Source organism: Cryptomeria japonica, chromosome 11 (genome assembly GCF_030272615.1).
Source record: "Cryptomeria japonica chromosome 11, Sugi_1.0, whole genome shotgun sequence".
Lineage (NCBI taxonomy): Eukaryota > Viridiplantae > Streptophyta > Pinopsida > Cupressales > Cupressaceae > Cryptomeria > Cryptomeria japonica.
Window position 1 is genome coordinate 686,882,376 of NC_081415.1, and position 24,581 is coordinate 686,906,956.

Here is a 24,581-nt window from a genome sequence, read left to right on the forward strand (position 1 = left end):
TTTGTACGGTAACTACACTCAACGTACAGGTCCGTACGGTGGCTACACTCCACTCGTTCCGTGAGTGGGTTCCAATACTTCACCCGTACGGTGAAGTCGTATTGACACCTCCGTAGTGAGTACCGTATGGTTACCACTCCCGACCGCGTAGAGTATGTACCGTAGTCCGTACGATCACTCGGCGGGTTTCACTCTCAACAGGATTACCAATTGTAGATATTACCTCCATCGATAAGATTATTGCAAGTACGGGAATGAATAATCAATACAAAGTATACACCAACAACATGGAATGACCAAGAACTAGATATTTGTAATTATATTTCCACACGGTAGAGATAGATCTGACAATGAAGTACAAAGTGAAATATTAGAAAAGATATCTCCAACGACAGACTAGGGTGGCTGCTAACCACCGAAACTGCGATTACAGAATAGGGAGGATCTTGCACCTTCGAAACTGCACAGTGCCAAACTCCAACTGGAATTCACAAATACAAAGGAAACATCAAATTCACTCTACCTACAACTATGCCAAACTCGGCCTTATAAATGGGCTCCGAGAAGTTTTATGAAGGTTACAAACGAGCCGACACCACAAAGTTTATAACTAACTAATTAATAAAAAGGGCCTAAAATATATTATTAAGTATGGGGCCGTACAATAAATTATTTAAATTGACTATTTAATTGTATTGGGGACATTACAAATATGAATTGTTAGAACATCACTTGTACCCTTGAGAGCATGTCCCCTTAGAATGGGAATACTTGCTTGGTCTTACCCTCTTTAGTCCACTATGGTGAGAGGCATAACTCCAATGAACCACACAAGTTTTCTACACATGGTCATCAATTCTTGTCAAATTTCTCTAGCCAATAAGGAATTCTAGGAATCTATTAATCAATATTTCAAACATTTATAATTGAAAGGATAAGAGATATTCAACATTCTCCTTGACCTTTGGTTTAGTTGATATTTTATCTCAAGTTAGGTTTGTATTTTAGTGTTGTATTGGTAATCAAGAACAAATGACCTCATGTACAGAAAAGCTATGCAACCCCTTTGGCCTATACCTTAATCTTTTGTCCTATTGGTACTTAATGGAATGGTTGCTAGCTACAATTTAACACTTCAACCCATATATATGTAGGTTTAACTTTAGTTCTTGCCTCACAAGCAACTTTTCCAAGCATAATGGATTCATTGTTTTCCAAAAAAGAAATTAATCTGAAGGTGTAATAGGTGATATTGTGAATGTACGAATGTTATGCTCGCCCAAGTTTTTGGGAGGCAAATGGTAGGAGATGGGGGCATGGGAATCTGGGACGGGCTTTTTTAAGTCCAATTCTTAGGGGACGATAGTGGATGACTTTTAAATAAAGGAAATTTTTAAAAAGATAAAGAAATTTCAAATATTCATATGATAACATTGATTAGGAATTTATCATAGACATCATAAAACTTTTGTGAGCATGGGTAATTGAATAGGAATTATGATGTTTTCTATATATATATAGAGTGACATAAAGAGATACCTAACTGGTGTCTAGACTCTATATTTAGGTGAGGGATTTATCATTGAATTTTTTTTGAAGCCTTGAAGACTACATGTTCTATTGTCAAACTCGTAAAAAAGATGCTTGGTTATGTTGCAGTTTGACCTCAGATGTGATGCTAATAGATGGGATTGTTCTATGAGTTGTTTGTTCAAGGCATGATTGCTATATCCGTGCGTTATGAAAGCGACATTTCTTGTTGAATATGACTTGTTTACAATAGTATAATGGCTGCAACATGCAAACTTTGTTTATGGTAATCCTCTTTTATTGAATGGGTTGTCGAATTTATGAAACAAAATAATCCTTGTTTATGACTTCAACTAGGAAGATGCAAAGATTTGCAAGAGGAGATATGTATTTTGTAGATTTAATGATCATGATTAATCATTGATCTATTACTTGGTCAGAATTATAATGAAAGGAATTAAAAAAGCAAGAAATGAAATAAATCCAAGTAGTTTGTTGATTGAAGAAATATTACAAAGATGAAGAACAACTTGAGTTGAGCATTCACCAAAATAAGAGAGGAGACACGAGCTTTTGAAAGGGGAAAAACCAAAGTAAAAACCCCTTATTGATTATGAATGAATGGGAAGAGAGAGAGAGAGAGAGAGAGAGAGAGAGAGAGAGAGAGAGAGAGAGAGAGAGAGAGAGAGAGAGGCTTATTGCATTAACATGAGTGAAGAATGAGAGGAGAAGCATCTCTTAAATAAAGATGAGGAGAGGAGTTACAAAGTAACTACCATCTCTATGAATGTCACCATTCATGCTATGTGTGCACGAAGTGGCAAAATCTTCATAAGGAGGAGAAAACTAATATTCCTTAATAAAGGAGTTAAAAGAAATGAGTCATCCCGACACATGTGTGAGATGACACAAAAAACAAATAACATGTAGGGATTCCAAAGGAATATCCCAAACATAATACAAATAACCTTTACCAAGTAAAGATTAATATTCTAACATTCCCCCTTAAGCTTACTGGGGGAGTTTACATCAAACCCTTCAATGGGTTGCAAACCAAGATTTTTACAATGAAGTTGGAATCTGTCTTTACATGGTGGCTTAGTGAGAATATCGAAAACTTGATCTTGTCCTTTGCAATTGAGAAGAGAAACTTGCTTGTCTTCAATTTGCTCCCTAATGAAGTGATGTTGAAGAGAAATATGCTTGATCCTTGCATGGAAGATTGGATTCTTTGCAAGGCAATGGCACTTTGATTGTCACAATACAAAGGTGTTGGATCTTCTTGAAGTAGCCCCAAGTCTTCAAATAATCTTCGTAACTAAAGAGCTTCTTTAGATGCATTAGTACAAACTTTATACTTAGCTTCTGTGGAACCAAGAGAAGTATATTGTTATTTTTTTACTATTCCAAGAAATTGAACTTGAACCAACAATAAAACAATATCCACAAGTAGATTTCCCATCATTGGGGTCTCTCCCTAGATCTAAATCAATATATCCTTTTAAAAGAAAATCACAATTTGCATCATAAAATAAACCAACATTAATAGTACCCCTTTAACATATCCCAAAATTCTTTTTGCAACTTTGAAATGAGTTTGTTGAGGTTTAGACATAAATATAAAAACTAAACCAACTCTATAAGAAAAATCGGTCCTAGTAAGAGTTGAATAATTTAAACTTTGAATTAGTTGTCTATATAAAGTAGCATCAACAAAAGGAGTTTGTATATCAATCATAAGTTTAGTGCCTAATTCACAAGGAGTAGAAACAAGATTAGCCTCATTCATTTTAAATTAATCTAATAAGATCTTGAGCATATTTACTTTGAGATAGAAAGATACTTTCAGTTGTTTGCCAAATTTGCATACCCAAAAAATAATGTAAGTGTCCTAAATCAGTCATTTAAATTTTTTGATTGAGTTGAGACTTAACTTCAGAAATCAAATTATTAGAACTTGAGGTTAGAATTAAATCATCTACATATAAAATAATAATCACAATATCATCAGCACTATGCTTAATATATAAGTTAGGATCATTTTTGTTTCTAATAAAACCTTGAGAACGAAAGAAAGAGTTAATTTTGGAATACCACTCTTTAAGAGATTGTTTCAATCCACAGATAGATTTTTTTAACTTACAAACTAAATGTTCATTACCTTGCTTAATAAAACTAGGAGGTTGAGACACATAAATTTCTTCATGCAAATCACCATTTATAAAAACACTTTTAACATCCATTTGATAAATAGGCCAATGCATATGAGAAGCTAAAGCAAGACCAAGTTTAATAGTAGGCATTTTAGCGATAGGAGCATTTAGGTTTCATTATAATCAAGGCCTTCTATATGAGAAAAACCTCTAGCAACTAATCTAGTTTTAAACTAACTTCATTATTAGCATCGAACTTAGTTTTATATGACCATTTACAAGAAACAATATTCTTACCTTGAGGTCAAGGAACTAAATCCCAAGTTTGATTAGCAATCAAAGTATAATATTCCTCATGCATAGCCTTTTCCCTATGAGGTTGATTTTTAGCATTTTCAAAAGATTTAGGATCATTTGTATACATAATAGTAGACATCAAAGCATAATTGCAATAATTGTTTTTTCTAGTCTTAAGCCTATCCATTCTAGCTAAATAATCATCACTTTCTTGAAGCAAAGTTTTAAACCATTTAGGTTTTCTTTCAGAATCATCACTAGAAGAAGATTCATTAGAAGTAAAATTATCATGATCATCATCACTATCACTATCAATTTGAGGAAGAGATCCATTAGGAGGGTTTAGAGGAGGATTGTCCTCCACAACCATTACTTTACTTTGATTGAGCAAATTCACTATCATGCACTTTAGAACAATCATGAACACCATTTTCAGCAATGCAAACATCTCTAGCAACTTTGACTTTGTTAGTAATAGGATTATAAACTCTATATGCTTTAGAATGTTCATCATAACCAACAAAAATATGCAAGATGTATGTAAATGATGTTCAATTTACAATTCAATATGCAAGATGTATTCTAATTTGTATTCTCTCTATCTATATATTATCTATTTATATTATATATCTGACTATCTTCTTTTGTATGGCAGCTGAGAGGAGTATTTATCAATTTCAATATCCTTCTCACAAATATCGATTGATATATATATGCAAGAGGGGAGGATCAAGCAATGCCTTGACTGGTCATGTCTTATGGACATGACCGATCAAGACATTACTTGATCGCACCCTTTGATATATAATTGTCAATCGGTGTTTATTCTAATCAACAACCCGATACTAATCGGGGTCTACATAACTTAGTGTTCAATGCCAATCGGTATTCACGTGGCATGTTAACTGATGCTAATCGGTGTTTGCGTGATATTGTTAACCGATGTCAATCGGTGTCTAAGTTGACCGATACCAATCACTAATTGATAGTTATAAACGAAGCGGTGCATACTTTGCCACACGATAACAATCCGATAATCATCATTTGTTTACTGCTGTGAAGATATCCGATATAAATCGGGATACATGGTTAACCCGATAATAATCGGTGATCACTGTTATAATGCAAACCGATATACTATGCTATGATATGATTATCGATATTGATCGATTAAGTAGATTGGACATATACAACTGAAGAATGATCATCAAATGAAATAGCTTGAAGTTTTCCTGATAGTTTATCGATAGGATAAATGATTGAATGAGAGACTTCATTTATCTCTCATTCAATCATTTATCTTATCGAAGCTACCATACATTAACACTCCCTCTTAGTTAGGTAAGATAAATGAAAACAATATATCAAGCATCACAATTCAAATGATGGTTAGTATTCTTTACACAATCTAACTTTCTAGGAAATCATATCACCTAAACACGTGATACAAAATGTTCATCACGTCAATCTTGTGATGACAGTATATCACCTAAGCATGTGATATCAGTATTGCCTAAAACACACAATACTTAAGGATAATCATATGAGAAAAGATTCAATTCTCATCTTTATCCAAGTTGTGGTATGTGCACTAAGATCTTATACAAATGTTTTACCACAACACAATCATGGCACATCCATGACACACTAGAGATCCAATATGATAACTGGTTTGGACATCATAAGATCGTCACCTTATAATGTCTCCATACAGGTGTTCATCATCTTGAAAGATCGTCACCTCTTAGATATGAACCCAGGGGATAAAATCCAAAATGTCCTATCATGACAAAGAAGTTTATACATTAAACATCTTATTGATATGTAAATACAGATTACAAAGCAAATTACCTTTCTATCATACCTAAACCTTTTCTGAAATGATCAAACTTCACTCTGGAAAGAGGTTTGGTCAGAATATCTGCCGGTTGATCTCCTGTACAAACATATTCTAATTGAATTGCATTTCTGTCTACCATATCTCGCACATAGTGGTATGGAATCTCAATATGCTTGGATCTGTCATGAAACATTGGATTTATTGAAAGTTTTATACAGCTCTGATTGTCACAATGTATAACAGTGGGTTTCATAGGTCTTCAAACAACCCCACAAGCAACTTCCTAAGCCATACTGCCTCTTGGGTAGCCATTGAAGTTGCAATGTATTCTGCCTCGGTGGAGCTTTGAGCTACAAAGGACTGTTTCTTGCTGATCGAAGATATCATAGCTGAACCTAGACTGAAGCAACTCCCTGAAGTTCTTTTTCTGTCAGTTACACTTCTAGGCCAATTTGAGTCTGTAAATCCATGTAGGTCTATATCAACTTTCTCATATTTGAGACCAAGGTTTAGGGTACCTTGTAGGTATCTCATGATGTGTTTTACTACAACCAGGTGTATCTCCTTAGATTCACACATAAACTGACTTAAAGCATTATCTGCATACCAAATATCTGGCCTTGTATTCACTAGGTACATCAGGGACCCAATTATCTGTCTGTATTGAGTAGGGTCAGTGGGTTGTGACTCTGTTGCTGCTTCTTTAAGTTTGTGTAAGTTGGTTTCCATAGGAGAGGTCATGGGCCTACAGTTTAGCATTCCGAATCTCTTCAAAATATCCAAGGTATACTTTCCTTGGTTTAGTATAATGTTGTCAGAATTCTGCCATACTTCCAATCCTAGGAAGTAATGAAGGAGTCCCAAGTCCTTCATATCAGATTCTTTGGATCGATCTTTCTTGCATTGATTTATAAGTTGATAATTTCCTGTGATTAATAAGTCATCAACATATAAAATCAATATTAGCATATCACCTTTATTTCTTTTGTTGTAGAGATTAGGATCTCCATCATTCTTAGAGAAGCCTAGTCCTGAGAGATAGGTGTCAATTCTTACATACCAAGCCCTGGGAGCCTGTTTAAGCCCATAGAGAGCTTTCTTGAGTCTACACACATGAGACTCTGCATCATGAATTTCAAACCCTTCAGGTTGCTCTAGGTAGACTTCTTTTGAGATCTCACCATTCAAAAATGCTGTCTTAACATCCATTTGGTGTACCTTCCACCCCTTTGTTGTTGCAATGGCTAATACAACTCTTACTGATGTATACCTGGCAACAGGTGCAAAAGTTTCTTCATAATATATTCCTTTCCTTTGTGAGAACCCTCTAGCTACAAATCTAGCCTTGTGTTTTTCAATACTGCTGTTTGCAGCATGTTTGATCTTAAAGAGCCATTTAGATGAAACAACAGATTTCTTAGTTGGCCTAGGAACAATCTCCCAAATATCATTTTTCATAATGGATTGATACTTTTCAGACATGGCATCCTTCCATACTTGATGTTCAAGTGCATCTTATACATTGTTTGGTTCGACTTTAGAGAGATCATTCATAAGAGCAACATAGCTAGTGAATTTATTAGGCCTTTTTTTCCCCTGAAGGTCCCTGAAGGAGCAACAAACTTCTGAGCTTCTGCTACAGTCTTGGTGACCCATAGTGGTCTTTTCTTGAGGTTTTCTCTAGGTGGACTTTGAGTTTCACTAATAGTTTCCTTAGGATTCTCCCTCTAAAGCTCAGGAGTAGGATCTTTATCTATGCTAGGGGTAGGGATATAGACTTCAGGGTCTAGAGAGCTTTGGGCTCTTTTGAAGGCTAAGTCTTCTTCAAAGATCACATCCCTACTTAGTTCAATATTCTTTTGACCAGGTATATAGATCTTGTAGGCTTTGGAGGTTTCACTATATCCTACAAGGATTCCCCTTTTTCCAGAAGGCTCTAATTTTAATCTTTTCTCCTTAGGTACATGAATATAGATAGGGCATCCAAATATCCTAAGGTGGCTAATATTAGGTTTTGATTTAGTAAAGACTTCCTCAGGGGTCTTATCTTCAAGATGGGAGTGAGGACATCTGTTTTGGATATATATAGCAGTGCTAGTTGCTTCTACCCAAAGATTGACATTTAGATTCTGATCAAGAATCATAGCTTTGGCAGCTTCAACGATTGTCCTATTTTTCCTCTCAGCTATCCCATTTTGTTGAGGGTTATAAGGTATTGTTAACTCCCTCTTAATCCCTGAATTTTTACAAAACTCTTTAAATAATTTTGATATTTATTCCCCCCCATTATCAGTTCTTAGGGTTTTAATTTTATTTCCTGAGTAGTTCTCTGTTAGTGATTTGAATTCTTTAAACCTATTAAGGATCTCTTCTGATTCTTTACATTTCAGAAAGTAGATCCAAGTTTTCCCAGAGTAGTCATCAACAAATATTACATAATACAAAAATCCCCTCAATGAAGGTACGAACATGGGTCGACATACATCAGAATGAACTAACTCTAAAATTTTACTTGTTTTCCTAGTACTATTTTGAAAAGAACCCTTAGTATTTTTACCTTGGGCACATCCTTTGCATGCCCCTGAATGATATTGCTTTAACTTAGGTAGACCTGTGACAAGGTCTCCCATTGATGATAAAGCTGTAAAATTTAGGTGGCCTAGTCTTCTATGCCAGCTTTCATTAGCATTTGTAGTTTCATGGATTAGGACTAAGTTGGGCTCTGTGCACAGCTCATACAAGTAGCCTTGTCTTTGACCAATCGTTTTAGCTTTCTTGATGGATGAATTCTTTGGCCAAGCCAATACTCTGTTGTCCATGAAGGTCACTTTGTATCCATTGTCCTCTAGTGTTGATATTGAGACTAGATTTCTCTTGATGCCTGGAACATATAGTACTCCTTTAAGTTGTAATGATACATCTGACTTTAGTTTGATGGTGTAGGTTCCAACTCCTTTGACTAGATGTGTAGAGTCATCTTTGATAGTTACTTCCTCATCATTCTCCTCTTTCATGGAGTGTAGCACTTATCTAAATCTTGTAATGTGTCTGGATGAGCCACTGTCGATCACCCAGGAGTTAACTTTGTTTGATGCTTGGTTTGTGAGTGTTGAATAGAGTACATACTTCTCGGGGTCCTCTTCCCTTTTAGATTTTCCTGTTTTGGCAAATGTGGCTTGCTTAGCTCTTTCTGGACATTTGGCAACATAGTGCCCAAATTTATCACATCTGTAACATTGAATCTGAGAAAGGTCCTTCTTGAAGGTGTTCTTGTCGTGACGACTTTTTCTCTTTTTGAATTGTTTCTGCTTGCTTTTCTTGTTTGAGTTCGTATTTAGAACTTGGAGATCTTCATCTATATTCTTTTGCTTGATCCCTTTCTTATTTTGCCTTGATTCCTCTTGGAGACAGTTAGCCTTTAGCCTATCGAATTTTGGAAATTCATCCCTTGCACTGATGCCTTGGACGAATGTTTCCCATATGCTAGGCAACCCATCTAGAGCAATGAGTCTTAATTCTTTGCTTTGTATCTCATATCCAAGGGTTGCTAGTTCATCTCTTAGGGCAGATATTCGCATGAAGTAGGCATTGACTGATTCTCCTTTGATCATGGCTATGTGATTTATTTCTCTTTTTAAAGCCAAGGTTCTACTAGCATTAGATATCTCAAATGCATCTTCAAGTGCTTTGAACATGTTGAAGGTTGTTTCATGTTTCCTTATGATGGGCATAATATTATTTCTTACCCCATCATCTATGATTTTGATTGCCTTTTCATTTCTCTCTCTCCAAGTTGTTTAGTCAAGTTCAGTCTCAGGTTCAATTGATTCGACTTTATTTTCTTTTAGAATCATTTGAATTCTGAACTTCCATGCTGAGAAGTCGTCACCTCCTCCGAGTCTGTCTTCAAATCTGGTAGGGCTAGCCATTGAAAGAATTGTGATGTTGAATATATGCTTGATTTGAATTTTCCGCAAAATTGAACAGCCTTAGGTTGGATTTAACTATAGCTCTGATACCATGTAAATGATGTTCAATTTACAATTCAATATGCAAGATGTATTCTAATTTGTATTATCTCTATCTATCTATTATCTATTTATATTATATATTTGACTATCTTCTTTTGTATGACAGGTGAGGAGTATTTATCAATTTCAATATCCTTCTCACAAATATCGATTGATATATATATGCAAGAGGGGAGGATCAAGCAATGCCTTGATTGGTCATGTCTTATGGACATGACCGATCAAGACATTACTTGATTGCACCCTTTGATATATAATTATCAATCGGTGTTTATTCTAATCAACAACCCGATACTAATCGGGGTCTACATAACTTAGTGTTCAATGCCAATCGGTATTCACGTGGCATGTTAACTAATGCTAATCGGTGTTTGCGTGACATGTTAACTGATGCTAATCGGTGTTTGCGTGACATGTTAACCGATGTCAATCGGTGTCTAAGTTGACCGATACCAATCACTAACTGATAGTTATAAACCAAGCAGTGCATACTTTGCCACCCGATAACAATCCGATAATCATCATTTGTTTACTGCTGTGAAGATATCCGATATAAATCGGGATACATGGTTAACCCGATAATAATCGGTGATCACTGTTATAATGCAAACCGATATACCATGCTATGATATGATTATCGATATTGATCGATTAAGTAGATTGGACATATACAATTGAAGAATAATCATCAAATGAAATAGCTTGAAGTTTTCCTGATAGTTTATCGATAGGATAAATGATTGAATGAGAGACTTCATTTATCTCTCATTCAATCATTTATCTTACCGAAGCTACCATACATTAACACTCCCTCTTAGGTAGGTAAGATAAATGAAAACAATATATCAAGCATCACAATTCAAATGATGGTTAGTATTCTTTACACAATCTAACTTTCTAGGAAATCATATCACCTAATCACATGATATGAAGTATCACCTAAACACGTGATACAAAATGTCCATCGCGTCAATCTTGTGATGACAGGATATCACCTCAGCATGTGATATCAGTACTGCCTAAATACGCAATACTTAAGGATAATCATATGAGAAAAGATTGAATTCTCATCTTTATGCAAGTTGTGGTATGTGCACTAACATCTTATACAAATGTTTTACCACAACACAATCATGGCACATCCATGACACACTAGAGATCCAACATGATAACTGGTTTGGACATCATAAGATCATCACCTTATAATGTCTCCATACAGGTGTTCATTATCTTGAGAGATCGTCACCTCTTAGATATGAACCCAGGGGATAAAATCCAAAATGTCCTATCATGACAAAGAAGTTTACACATTAAACACCTTATTGATATGTAAATACAAATTACAAAACAAATTACCTTTCTATCATACCTAAACCTTTTTTGAAGTGATCAACCTTCTCTCTGGAAAGAGGTTTGGTCAGAATATCTGCCGTTTGATCTCTTGTACAAACATATTCTAATTGAATCGCATTTCTGTCTACCATATGTCGCACATAGTGGTATGGAATCTCAATATGCTTGGATCTGTCATGAAACACTGGATTTACTGAAAGTTTTATACAACTCTAATTGTCACAATGTATAATAGTGGGTTTCATAGGTTCTCCAAACAACCCCACAAGCAACTTCCTAAGCCATACTGCCTCTTGGGCAGCCATAGAAGCTGCAATGTATTCTGCCTCGGTGGAGCTTTTAGCTACAGAGGACTGCTTCTTGCTGATCCAAGATATCATAGCTGAACCTAGACTGAAGCAACTCCCTGAAGTTCTTTTTCTATCAGTTGCCCTTCCATCCCAATCTGAGTCTGTAAATCCATGTAGGTCTATATCAACTTTCTCATATTTGAGACCAAGGTTTAGGGTACCTTGTAGGTATCTCATGATGTGTTTTATTGCAACCAGGTGTATCTCCTTAGGTTCACACATAAACTCGTTTTCTCACATTTCTCCCTTATTGGCCGAAAATGAACTTGAGCAAATCTCGAATTTCATTTAAAGCAAACTCGCAGGAGAAAGAGGGTGAAAAACAAAAAAACAAAAATCGCGTATTTTGTTGCAAGACCTCGAGTTTCAACTACGAGTTTTGGAGGGCGATTCAAAAGCAAACCCTAAGTCGCGCTTTTTTAACGAAATCGCTAGTAGAGTGAATTTAAATCAAAACAAAAGAATTGCACATCCTTAGCAGAAGGCCAAAAAATCATTAAGTGAAGGGGCGCTAAACATAAATTCGCACACTCTCACCAAATACTCGAAAATGACTGCACGATCATGGATATTCGAATTGCAGATGGGTTGGATCGTTTGGCACAAAAACTCGCACATTTCCTCCCAAAATCGTGAACTCATCAGAAGCCAAGAAGGGCGTTAACGAAACTCGGCCCTTTTCTCACGTTTGCAAGATACAAAGCCAAAACCGCACTTTTTCAAGGAAATGGCTGAATTTTCAACTAAAAGAGGTGTTAAAATCGCGATAGAAGGAAAGGGGGCGCATTTCATAAAATAAAGGTAAAGTCACACTTTTCCTTAGGAAAACCGAATTCACTTGGCAAAGGAGCAAAGGGCAAGAGGTTCACAATTTTTATTGGTTTTGAGAGAAAAGTTTAAATCTCATGTTCTTTCCTAAAAGCCTAACCTTCCCCTTGAAAGCAAGTGATAAATGAAGTGAAGCACCAAAACGTAGAAGTTCGACATCTGCAGTAAATTTGCAAGGTTAGGTGATTGGAGTATTTTCTCGCATTTCTCTCTACAGGGCCGATTTTCTCCCATGAAATGACTAAGTGGCAACGTTAAAAAAGCAAGAAGAGGGCGTTTGATAAAATCACACATTTATAACAAAATGGCCGAATTTTGTGACAAGTGAAAAGGGCATCCAAAACTTTAAAACAAAATCGCCCAAAACAATTAAAATGACCAAAGTTTTAAAGGGCAAGACATTTCACCTTAAAGAGAAAATTGCACATCCTTCATCATTTAACCGAATTTAAACAAAGGGGCGTTTAAAACAAATCTTTGCATATTTGTTTAAAAGTCGCATTTTAAAACCCTAATTTTACCAAGGGGGGAGTTATACTGTTTTAAAAGCAAACGTCTTCCATTTTTGCCAAAACAAAGCCCGATCTCGCCTAAAGAATTTAATATTTATTAAATTTATTTCATTTTGCAAGGTGATTAATTTAAGTCGAAATTGGTTGTTTGCAAATCAATGTCAACCTGAAGCTCAAATCGGAGACCTGATCGCAATCAAAGCCTAAAGAGCAAGGATGCTAAAGTGCAAGATCAAAACGATAGTCCCAGGCGCTGCCAACCAATGAAGAATGCACCACAGTGTGTAAACCGAAGCACGGGGAAGCGCGCCACCACCTAAACCACTAAGTTGAAGTCCACCCTCAAGACCTGAAGATAAAAGAACACTCAAAATGTGCAAACTTAGAATTACACAGCTGGAATTAATTCCAAAAAATCAGTTTAAAAACTGAAATGCTTTATTGTAAAAGGACTACCTGTGGGCATCGTCTAATGAGTTTATAGTAAAAGGTGACATAGGTCAGTTATTTCCAATTACTAGATTGACCTGAATTGATGCCAAATAGTTGTAGGTAGTTGAGAATATGGTTGGGAGGACAACCGAGAATTAATGGGCATGGGTTAAAGCTGCCAAAGTTCTAGAAGGCAGATTGTGGCCCTTGGATGCAGTCAATCCTGGCCTTCGGTTCAAATTGTAAAATTTATAAAAGGTAGGACGCCTCTCATTGTAAAGGGTTAGATTGTTAGATTCTAGTTAGATAGTTAGAATTTTTAGCAGTTAGTTAGATGTTAGAAGTAGGTGCAGTTTTCAGATTATTAGGAATATAATAGAACTACTGTAGAAATTGTTGTAATGGCAGCCAAAGCAAATATATGAACATTGAATATGGTGTTTGTTGTCTTTGTTTTCTTTTGTTTGCATGGTTTCCCTTCAGTTGGTTAGTTAGAGTTCAATGATTTTAATAGCGAAGTGTGAGGGTATTTGATGCATTTCAGGTTCATACCATTGGCGATCTGTTGATTGTAAGTCACCGTGCATGGTTAGTCTGAACCCAAAACTGTGCTTAGTTCAACTATAGGTGTTTGTTTTAGGCTGCACTAGAATTGGGTGCCTAGATGAATCCCCATAGTCTGAAAATCCATTTATCCTTTGGAGCTTGCACTGTTCTTGTCGAGTTGTGAGGGTGTCTCTGGTGAAACAAGAACTAGTTTATCGAAATCTATCTACCCGTTGCATCAATTGTTATCATCACTGTCTTTAGGTCTCCTAAACTCTTCTCTTTTGCTTTTATTTCCTAGCTTGAAAATCGCAGCATCGTTGGGTGCAGACAAGCTTGTTGTGAACGTAAGGCCCCTTGTGTTACCAGTAAAACACATCAACCACTAAGTTATCCCGCTGTCATGACCTGACAATTGGAGCCTTGAGGTTTTCCCCATTGATCAATTAGAACAACATTAGGGATTCCTTATGCAAGAGAGGATAGGATACTCAGCAAGAACATTCTATTCTACGTTGACCGAAGAGAGTTGTAGTAAGGCGACTTTAGCCACGTCAACATGGTTCTAAGAATTTTAAGCTTAAATCTTGATTGCCTTTCAACAAACTTATGAAATTCAGCAAAAATATCAAGAACTTGATCCTTACTATGAAGAAAATAGATCCCTTCTTGAAAAGTCATTAACAAAAGTAAGTGCATACTTTGATCCTTGGATGGAGGTATTCTCTATGGGTTCCAAAAGGTCACTATGAACGAGGTGCAACTTATGATTCGCCCAATATGCTTGACCTTGTGGAAAGGGCTCCCTATGCATCTTACCACTTATGCATCCTGTGCATACAATTTTAGAAGGAAAAATACTAGGCAATCCTTCTACCATATTAGCTTTTTGCATCAAAGAAATATTGTTAGCATCGATATGACCAATTCTTTCATGTCTAACATTGAAATCAATTGTAGTAAGTAAAGAATATTTTGAATGAGAAAACTCATAGAATTTGGACAAATTATCATTTTCCAACTTAGCATTAGCAATAACTTTGTTGTGCTTTGGATCGATAACATAACACATATCCTTATAGAATTCAATCTTGTAATCTTGACAAAGCTTAGCAATGGAAAGCAAATTTGTTTTCAATTCAAGAACATAGAGAACATCATGCAATTTACCATTAGATATATTCACATCTCCAATTGCCTATACTTTACAACTATGATTATTAGCAAGTTGAAGAGAAACATTAGAATTATTAGGTTACATAGAATCAAAAGTTTCTTTATGTGAAATAACATGTTAAGATGCACCTAAATCAATAACCTATTCAAGAGGTTGAGAAACATTGTAACTACAAATAAAGGCACGACGGGATTGATTGCCATTGTTATTATTTTTTTTAGTATTAGAATGAGTGGAACAATTAGAATTATTTGATTGATTATTCTGTGTCATTTGCTTTTTACCATTTTGCTTCGTAAAACAAGTATTAGACCAATGACCATCTTTACCATAGTAAGTACAATGAGGTCTCCTAGAAGAATTATTCTTTTGATTACCATGAGTATTATTGTTATAAGATTTAGAATGATTATTATTATTATTATTAGTTTTGAAACGATGATTATTCTTAAACATAAAAGCATGTTCACTACCTTTAAGAGTACAAATTAAAGTAATTTAGCTTCTTCTTGACATAATAAAGTATGAAAGATATCACGAGTAAGCTGAGTAGATAAAGAAAGAATAACTAATTGAGCATGAATATTAGTAATAAATTGCTGAAATTGACAAGGAAGACACTTTCTAAGAATATTATGAATTAAACCAGAAGCATCAAGCTTAACTCCTAAACCAGTTAATTGATTATTAAGAAATTCAAACTTCAATAAAGAATCATCCATAGTTTTGAAATCTGTATACCTCAGATCTTCGAGTTGATCTTGAATTCGGATCTTTCTTGATTCATTAGAACTGTCATATGTGGATTTGAAAATCGCCCATGCTTTATGAGCTTTTGTGCAATTTCCAATTAGAACATAAAGTTCAGGAACTATTGAAATACCAATGAGCCCAAGGGTTTCCTCACTCTATTTGTCTTGATCAGCTTGAGGAGTAATCGTTGGAGGCTCGGATGTTGAATCAGTTGCAACATCTAATAGATGCTTAAAACGAAAAATAAACGAAATATTTGTTTTCCATGAATGACAATTGTTACTATTTAATTTAATTTCAAGGATTAAAGTAGACATAACTCCAAAAGAAAACACTTAACAAGAAAGAATCTTAGTAGAATAAAAAAATACCCCTTATTGCATGAAATGAAAATAACCTCTCTTGTTTAAATGAGTTTGAAAATTAAAAAAAAACTTACAATGCTTAATAAAACAACTTTAAATATAATCTTTGCAGATAAAAAAAACTTACTTTAAAAGATGTGCATATATTAAAGGAACTAAATAAAACTTGAAATTTAACAGTTTCAAACTAACCAAAACTTTAAGATGAGAAGAAACGATAATAAGAGAATCAAGACAATAAATTAATAAGTTAAAAATTTATATTAAATGAAATAGAATAATTTTTTTTTTTTTGAAAATAGCTTAGAAGAAAAACTTCTAATCATAAAGAATATTGATCAACTTGATATGAAACACAAATTATAAACTTTAAAATTTTAAATATGAGCACTAATAGCTGCAGTAGTTATTTCCTTAATGCAACTTGCAAGGCAATGTTTAGCTGCCACGTGAGGAAAGGATAGAGACTAGGTAAATCTGAACAATGGTGAAGCTAGTGAGAAGCGGTTACAAACTATAGGTGAAGAGGCAAACTGAAGCTTGGAGACGTTACATGCAAGTAAGCTGTTACAACAGATTGAAGCTTTGTGCACATGGAGAGTCTTGCTGTGATTATGCAGCCTACATTGTGGAGGAATGCACTAGTGAGGAGAAAACATCGTAAAAAAAAACTCCTTTAAAGGTAGTGAGGGAGGTGGGTTGATGGTCACCACCAAATAATTAAGCACACTAAACACTGCGAAGTCAACCATAGCACAAGCTAGCATATCCGTGTGCAAGATACATATACACACGCAACATGTGAGCAAAGCTGCAAGAGGAAGCAGCGAGGGAGAAGGGAGGCAGCATGGGAGATGCAAGAGAGCTGTGAGGAACTATCCTCTCTCTTGTGAGATTGGTGCTTAGATGGTGTGGCTCGCCTGCTAACTTCTTGTGTGGGACGAAGTAAAACAAATGCAGAAACAAATAACGGTGAAAATGTTAGAACAAAAGCTTGAGCTAAAGAAATATAAGTTGAAAAGAATCTAAATAAACAAATAAACTAAACTAAGCAAAATATTGACAGTAATATACAGAGTTAAGAATAGCAGAACTATGAATGAATGAACTAAGATTGAATGATAATGAATTTAAGATTATAAAAAGTTAGAGAGCATAGTAATAACAATTAAATTAGTTTCTTGTTAAGGGGCCTTCTAGGGTTGATCCTACATTTCTGTGGAGAAATAAGGTGGTGTGGGAAAGGCCTAGTCAAGGTTGGGTGAAAATAAATTTTGACGGAGCATCTAAAGGTAATCGTGGAGTGTCAGGGGCGGGTGTTGTCGCAAGGAATGGATATGGAGTAATCCTAGTTGTTGGAGCACAAAGACCAAAGGATGGAACCAATAATGAGGCCAAAGCTCAAGCAGCTTCCTTGCGGTGAAGTTGGCTAGTAGAATTGGTGTACCCAAAATTCATCTTGAAGGTGATTCACAGATTATTGCAAATGCCTTGGCATCTGAAGAAGCACAAAACTGGAAGATTAACAAATATATTAGTCTAATATTAAACCTTATTCAACAATTTCAAGATTTCAAATTCTCCCACATTCCTAGGTAGGGTAACGAGCTGGCTAACAAAGCTTTGAATTTGGGATGTGGATTAGATAGCATTGATAAGACTGAATGGTGGGAGTACTCCGAAGGAGTGTCGTGTCCCATTGAAGTGGGGGAAGGCACGATGGTGGTACCGGTTGCAGAGAGTACCTAGCAGCGGGTTGTCACATATTTTCAGTTGATGGATGGATATGCAAACACTGAACTGGCCGACAACTTTGCCATGGGTCGGCTTGAGGTGGTGGAGAGGAGAGGGCGGGTGGGAGCAAATAGACAATACAAACTCTTCACTGCCGGCATTTGCAGAATTCTTACTAGGCGTTCGGGTTTATATTAGGGAGATGTTTGGCTCTGCTAAGAAAGTAAACTCAGAGAAAAGAGAGCTGCAAATGTGATAGGAAGAAATTGGGTAAGCCGTTTGAGATGGAAGTGAACTTTTCACTTGGAGCTGCAAGTCTACAGGGTGCTTTCAATGGTGAGATAACAGAAGAAAGAATGAGGCACGTCTTCAAAATTGAGGATCCCAGATTTTTGGCTATGGTGGACATGTTGCTAGGGGAGAAATACATGAAATCATCTTTCAGATACCACACTAATGTGGATGTGGCATCCATTTTTTTGGCTTGGTGGCTGGAAGTAGGGTCAAAAGAGGATGTTAAGTGGGTAATGAGGGAGTTTGTGAAAGAAGAATGGAAGGATGGCCTCAACCCTTTCTTAGCAATGGCTCGACCCGGTGATGGTTTTGTGGTAGATGGGGATGAATGGGTTTATGTAGTTGACTTTAAGTTGCCATTGAGACCACTTCTAGTTTGGGGAGTTGATGATGATAGAGAAGCAAGGAGTGCAGAGGCACAAGATGGATGGAGGCACATTGCAAAGTATCTGAAGGATCGAGAGGCAAGTATGCAAGATCAAGAAGAAGAAGTGACAAAGAAGAAAGGCAAAAAGAAGCCATAATTTAGAAAAGAAGATTATTGGCTTAGTAGGAGCATGCATGAAGGGGGTTCTTCGAATCAATGAATAATAATGTTAATAGCTATAGATGTTTGGCTCTATTATATGGCCATTTTGTAATCGTGTCTTGATGTATAAGGATGTTAGTAGGTTTGTTTGAAGGTGGAAATCTGGATTCTGATTGGTAGGTGGTTGGAGAATAGATACATAGGTTGGATGAATAGGGCATATGTTATGGGCTGAACTGTTTTATTTGGCTATATAACTTCTAATTTCAAATTAATATAAACTATAACTTTTACTGATAAAAAAACACAATTAAATTAGTTGAGCAATAAATTAAAGAAACCTGTTATCAAGATTATTTATAAAAAAATAAAAATATTCAAACTGAAAGTGACACCTGCAAACAAAAATAGTTAGGAAGGAAAAAAAAAGTGATTCCTGCAACTAAACTAAGCAAATATACAACATAAAATCTTGCAAATAAAATAGATTAGAGATGAAACTCTCCTCTTCTCTCAAAGAGTGCCTCCAAGAAAGGTGACCTCACTAGACAAGGCAACCTTTATCAACTTCAACAAAAACAAGGATTGGTAACCTACTCTGATACCATGAAAGGAATTATAAGAGCAAGAAATGAAATAAATCCAAGTAGTTTGTTGATTGAAGAAATATTACCAAGATGAAGAACAACTTGAGTTGAGCAGTCACCAAAATAAGAGAGGAGACGCAAGAGCTTTTGAAAGGGGAGAAAGCAAAGAAAAAACCCCTTATTGATTATGAATGAATGGCAATCGCCATGAGAGAAAGAGAGAGAGAGAGAGAGAGAGGGGGGGGGGGAGAAATTATTACAATAACATGAGTGAAGAATGAGAGGAGAAGCATCTCTCAATAAAGAGATAAGGAGAGAAGTTATAAAGCAACTCCTGTCTATATGAATGCCACCATTCATGCTATGTTTGTGCAAAGTGGCCAAATCCTCATGAGGAGAAGAAAAATAATATTCCTTAATAAAGGAATTAAAAGAAATGATTCATCCTCACACATGTGTGAGATGACACAAAAGACAAATAACATGTAGGGATTCCAAAGGAATATCCCAAACATAATACAAATAAATACAAATAACATTTACCAAGTAAAGATTAATATTCTAACATATAAATTGATAGGGGTTTTCGGTAAATGGCCCTAGTGGGGTTGAGGGATATCTGCTGTCATGCAAGGGCTTCTGACTCTCGATATATCTCAAAAAATGAATCCAATGATTTTGATCTCAATCTAAGTAAAGTTCTCTCCTTTTTTCCACTTATCACCATCCATTGCCAAAATACATCCAACAATTGCAAAATAAAAAGGTAATTCTAACTTTAGTTCCTTTTGGTGCTGTGGTTCTTTTGCCTTAACATATGCATTTATTTTTGTACTCAAATTCTAGAGAACGCCACCTGTTTTCTTTAAAAGGAATGAGAAATTTCTGGGCTATAAAAACTGTATGTTTTGAACAAGTAGCGACTGATGGCACAATCTGCTCACCCTTTTTTCTTACAAAAGTAAATTTTTATAAAAATATTATTAAAAGTTAAATAGTATTATTAGAATTTGTTATTAAAGGTTCCTATCCTTTTCTTGTTTCGAGAACTTCTAAAAGATGCTGATTTCAAAAACTAATCTCATTTTAATTTTGAGAATCGTTTGGTACATTACTCTTAGAGGTAACTAGAGGTGAAAAAATGCATCAATCATTTTGGGATTTTCCCTTATCCCGTTTGCATTTGTTTTCCATGCAATCTGAAGTTCTGAGATGTGCTATTGTGTTCTGGCTAATTCTTTCCACCTTATTAATTTTTATTTAATTTTTTTGTGAAGCAACAGTTGTATTTAGCATTATTTGGCATGGATTTGTTCTTTTAAGTTGTTTGACAGTTACACTGACATGTTTTGTATGCCAGATGGAGCTCAATATATCCATATTTGCAAACGCCATTGATGAGACTTCTATAGCCAGAAATTTTGTTAAAGCAGCTGATTTGCGATATGCTGCAATAAATGCTATCATGTGGAATGATGAGATGGGGCAGTGGCTTGATTATTGGATTGATTCAGACAGGTCTTTATTAAATCAAGAAAATGATAAGCAATGCAAGGTTTGTAAAGTGAGCACAAAGAGCATTTCCATCAATTAAAAGACTAGTGATATCTTGTTTCCAACTCTGGTTTTCTTTCTATATAGCATCGTTTAATCTTAAAAACTTGAACACGTGCAGGAAATTCATATATTCAATAGAAACAATCAAAACAAAACCATTTATGCTTCCAACTTTGTTCCACTATGGATTGAGCCCTTTCGTTCAGGTTACTCTCTATTTATCACAGATGTTCTTAGAGAATCTCTCTTTTAAGTTTTTCCATACATTGTTTTTGTTTCACATTCTCCACCCCAAAGAAACACTGTATTATGTATTGCAAATTGTTGTTTCATCTGTCGTAGTTGTATTCGTGGAAATTACTCTCGCATGTTGTTGAAATAGTAAATTGTTGTTTCTTAATGATAGATGTTTGTGTCTCATGTAGTTTGAACACGGGGCATATTCTAGATTTGTTAAATTATTCTGGATATGCTCATGTGAAGTAGGGCAGAGATAAACATAAGGAATTTGCAAGTTTCTTATAATGAACTGAATTTCTGATGTTTGATCTCAAAAAATTTCCAAATATTCTTTTCGCTGATGCATTGCACAAGCTGCACATTAAATTATTGTTCAGCTTTTGAAGGCAGTAGAGGATTTTGTTAGGAATAATGAATAAACTAAACCACATGTCTCTGACTAAGCCACATGTCTCAGTTGTGTTGTAAGATCCACTATTATAGGAGTTAGTTTAGGAATCTGTAGAGTCAATTGTGGAAGCTGTTAATCTACAGCAACAATTATAAATTGTAACATTTCTAGTTTAATATCAATCATATATTCAGTTCGTGTTTTATCATGCTATCAGAGCCAGTTATCTACAAGAGTTTGTAGATTTTGGTGCAGTCAAGGGGATCAAAGCTATGGCCTCGATAGTGCCCTAAAATCTCCCCCGGAAGTTGTGCATGTATAGGATTTAGATATAGTTTTGAGTTTGTTCTTTTTTTTTGAGAGGCTTGTGCTTGAGGTATCTTATATCCATTAGAGTTCTGCTTTCAGTGGTTGGAGAGATCTCAAAGCAGCACTGTTTGTGTTGTTACAAATCTGTGATAAGTTAGAAATTAGCAACGGCAGAAGTAGAACAGTTCGTATTTGTTGCTGTGATGGTTTGTTTTGCTACCAAGACTACGAGCACTGGTTTTGTGATGGGGGTGCCCTCTGGTCAGTTGGTTTAGTGGATCCCTCATTGCGTTTTTGGGGGTGCACTGACCTGTGGATCTGTGCATTGTGAACTTTTGTAATGTGAAGCATTTAGGGTTGTATGAAAGTAGTGCTTTTTAGTTGAGTATTTGTTGTGTGGATCACATCATTGTATGTGTTATGAAATTTCATTATTGTTAGAAATTTCTGATAGTGAGTTGTAATCTTGCCTGTAAGAGTTGCACTGAGAGATTCATGTAAAGAATCTATGTGAGCAGTTTAATAACTGCATTGTAAATGTCACAGAAATATAAGTGACTTATTGGAAGTGCCAAGGATGAGAATAGAAAAGTGTGAAAAGTGCTGAGGGAAGGAATATATAAGCCATGATTACGACCCATGCCACCGATCTGTGTGAGAGGTGATTAAAGACGAGGTGTTATGAGATGACCTCGGCCCATATTTGTATATATGGTCTGCATATGGCAGAAGTCTACGAATGAGGTAGACAGTGTTGTAAGAAATGCAGCACAAAATGAGACCCTTCTGGCAAATTATTGGCAGCTAACAAAGAAATGGTTGTCAAGTTAAAGCCTAGTTTTGTTTAACATTGGCATAGATCTTTTGGCAGTGTGCAATGGCAGTCACCAAGAACAATTGTAGAGATGAAAATAATATATTGTAATTTTAATGAATATTAGTGTAGTTGGGGGAGTGTTAGGAATAATGAATAAACTAAACCACATGTCTCAGTTGTGTTGTAAGATCCACAATTATAGGAGTTAGTTTAGGAATCAATTGAGTCAATTGTGCAAGCTTTTAATCTACAGAAACAACTATAAATTGTAACATTTCTAGTTTAATATCAATCATATATTCAGTTCGTGTTTTATCAGATTTTCCCTTCATTCTCTATTTGTTTATCTTGGTTCAAGAATGGGAGAAGTAAATATGCATTCTATCTCCTTGTGTTATTGACTATGTGGAAGATAGAAGAATAGAGAAGGTGATAAATACATTTCAAAGATCTGGACTTATCCAACCTGCAGGGATATCAACGTCTTTGTTAAATACAGGGCAACAGTGGTTAGTTTCTCAACAACTCAGTGAATCATTTTTTACAATGAATTAGTAGCAGATTGAATAAAATTTTTAATTATGAAGTAATAATTTGTCTACCTGCTGCATAGGGACTTTCCAAATGGTTGGGCTCCTTTGCAGCATATGATTACAGAGGGTATAGCAAAATCCACATTTGGAGCAACGCCCTTAGCAGCAGACATAGCTCGAAGATGGGTGAAGACTAATTTTGTTGCATTCAAACAAACCGGGGCAATGCATGAGAAATATGATGTACAAGTCTTTGGGGAGACTGGAGGCGGTGGTGAGTACACAACCCAGGTATGAAAAATATTTTCCTCATGCAATAGAATGGTGTATGTTCTTTTATCATTACACATTATTTTTAAAAATTTGCTCTCCATGTTTACCATAACGAACTTTGATGCAGACGGGCTTTGGTTGGTCCAATGGTGTGGTTTTGGCTCTGCTTGAAGAGTTTGGCTGGCCGATAGATTTGCCCATTGACTAAATTAAGTTGTACTGAGCAACTTTAGACATTTGCCCCTTTCGATAGTATTCATCTGCTTTGTGCTTTCTCCTGTTTAATAAGTAGGTCTCTGACACATATAGGAAGAAATAAGCTCTAGTAAGTCTCTGACATTGAAACTGAAGTCCCGTGTCACAGTTCAAAGTTGATGAACAGGATTAACAAAAAGTACTATGTATCATATGATTTCGATACACCATTAAATAAAGTTTGGCATAATAATCCAGTGTTTTTGCCGTCATCATGGCTGAGAAAATATGAATATATGGACATTGCAGATCAAAAGATCAAAAGGGAATTAATTTTAGATCTAATGATAGTACTCATATTTTTCGTGCATCTTGCTACATATCCTTTGTCTTTGTTTTTGATTACGGGAAAAGCAAGTTTTGAAGGGATCCTGAAACCCGTTACAAAATATTCCTAAAAGATAATAGCATAAAGCAACAAGAAAAGACAAACTGCCAAAAAACCAGCACAGTTATGGGCAAAAATCAGCAAAAAAGCCCAACAAAACCAACCACATCCAACCATAACAGAAAAGAGATAGAAAACAAATTACTTAATGTTTTTTAGGGCATTAGCCAAATTTCCGCTAATCCCTTGCAAATCTTTAATATTATCCCTAAGCTTAGGGATATCCTTGGAAGAGGCCGCAACAACTTTTTTCATGCTTGCCCTTGTTCTTTTCGCCGCACCACCAGGAGCACTTTCCACTGTTCGTGCCTCAATAGCATCCTCATCAATATCTAGATCCACGACAGGTTTGGGGGTGTTGGAATCATCGAGGAACTTGGTAATTTCTTCTAAATTTTTAGTCACAGAGGAAAGAATATCTAGAATCATTAGCAGAAAGTTTTTCATAGTTGTTTTTCCTTCCTCCAGATTACCAATCTGAGCTTCCAACTTCTCCACTTTTTCCTC

General features: G+C 35.6%; 1 protein-coding gene across 7 annotated transcripts in view; it reads left to right on the plus strand.

Moving 5' to 3' along the window:
* LOC131038193 (probable trehalase) overlaps positions 1–23,883 on the plus strand; it is a 95,826-nt gene extending 71,943 nt beyond the window's left edge. Inside the window, exons 7-11 of one of the 7 annotated variants that reach the window (XM_057970540.2) lie at positions 20,672–20,875; positions 20,987–21,074; positions 23,038–23,134; positions 23,239–23,449; positions 23,559–23,883. In XM_057970540.2, the coding sequence (XP_057826523.2) occupies positions 20,672–20,875; positions 20,987–21,074; positions 23,038–23,134; positions 23,239–23,449; positions 23,559–23,639 (681 nt within the window). In that variant the 3' untranslated portion in view covers positions 23,640–23,883. Of the gene's footprint in view, positions 1–20,671; positions 20,876–20,986; positions 21,075–23,037; positions 23,135–23,238; positions 23,450–23,558 lie in introns of those variants that run through there. The other 6 variants (XM_057970542.2, XM_057970543.2, XM_057970541.2 and 3 more) reach the window with 6 other exon arrangements.
* Positions 23,884–24,581: the final 698 nt, after the last annotated feature.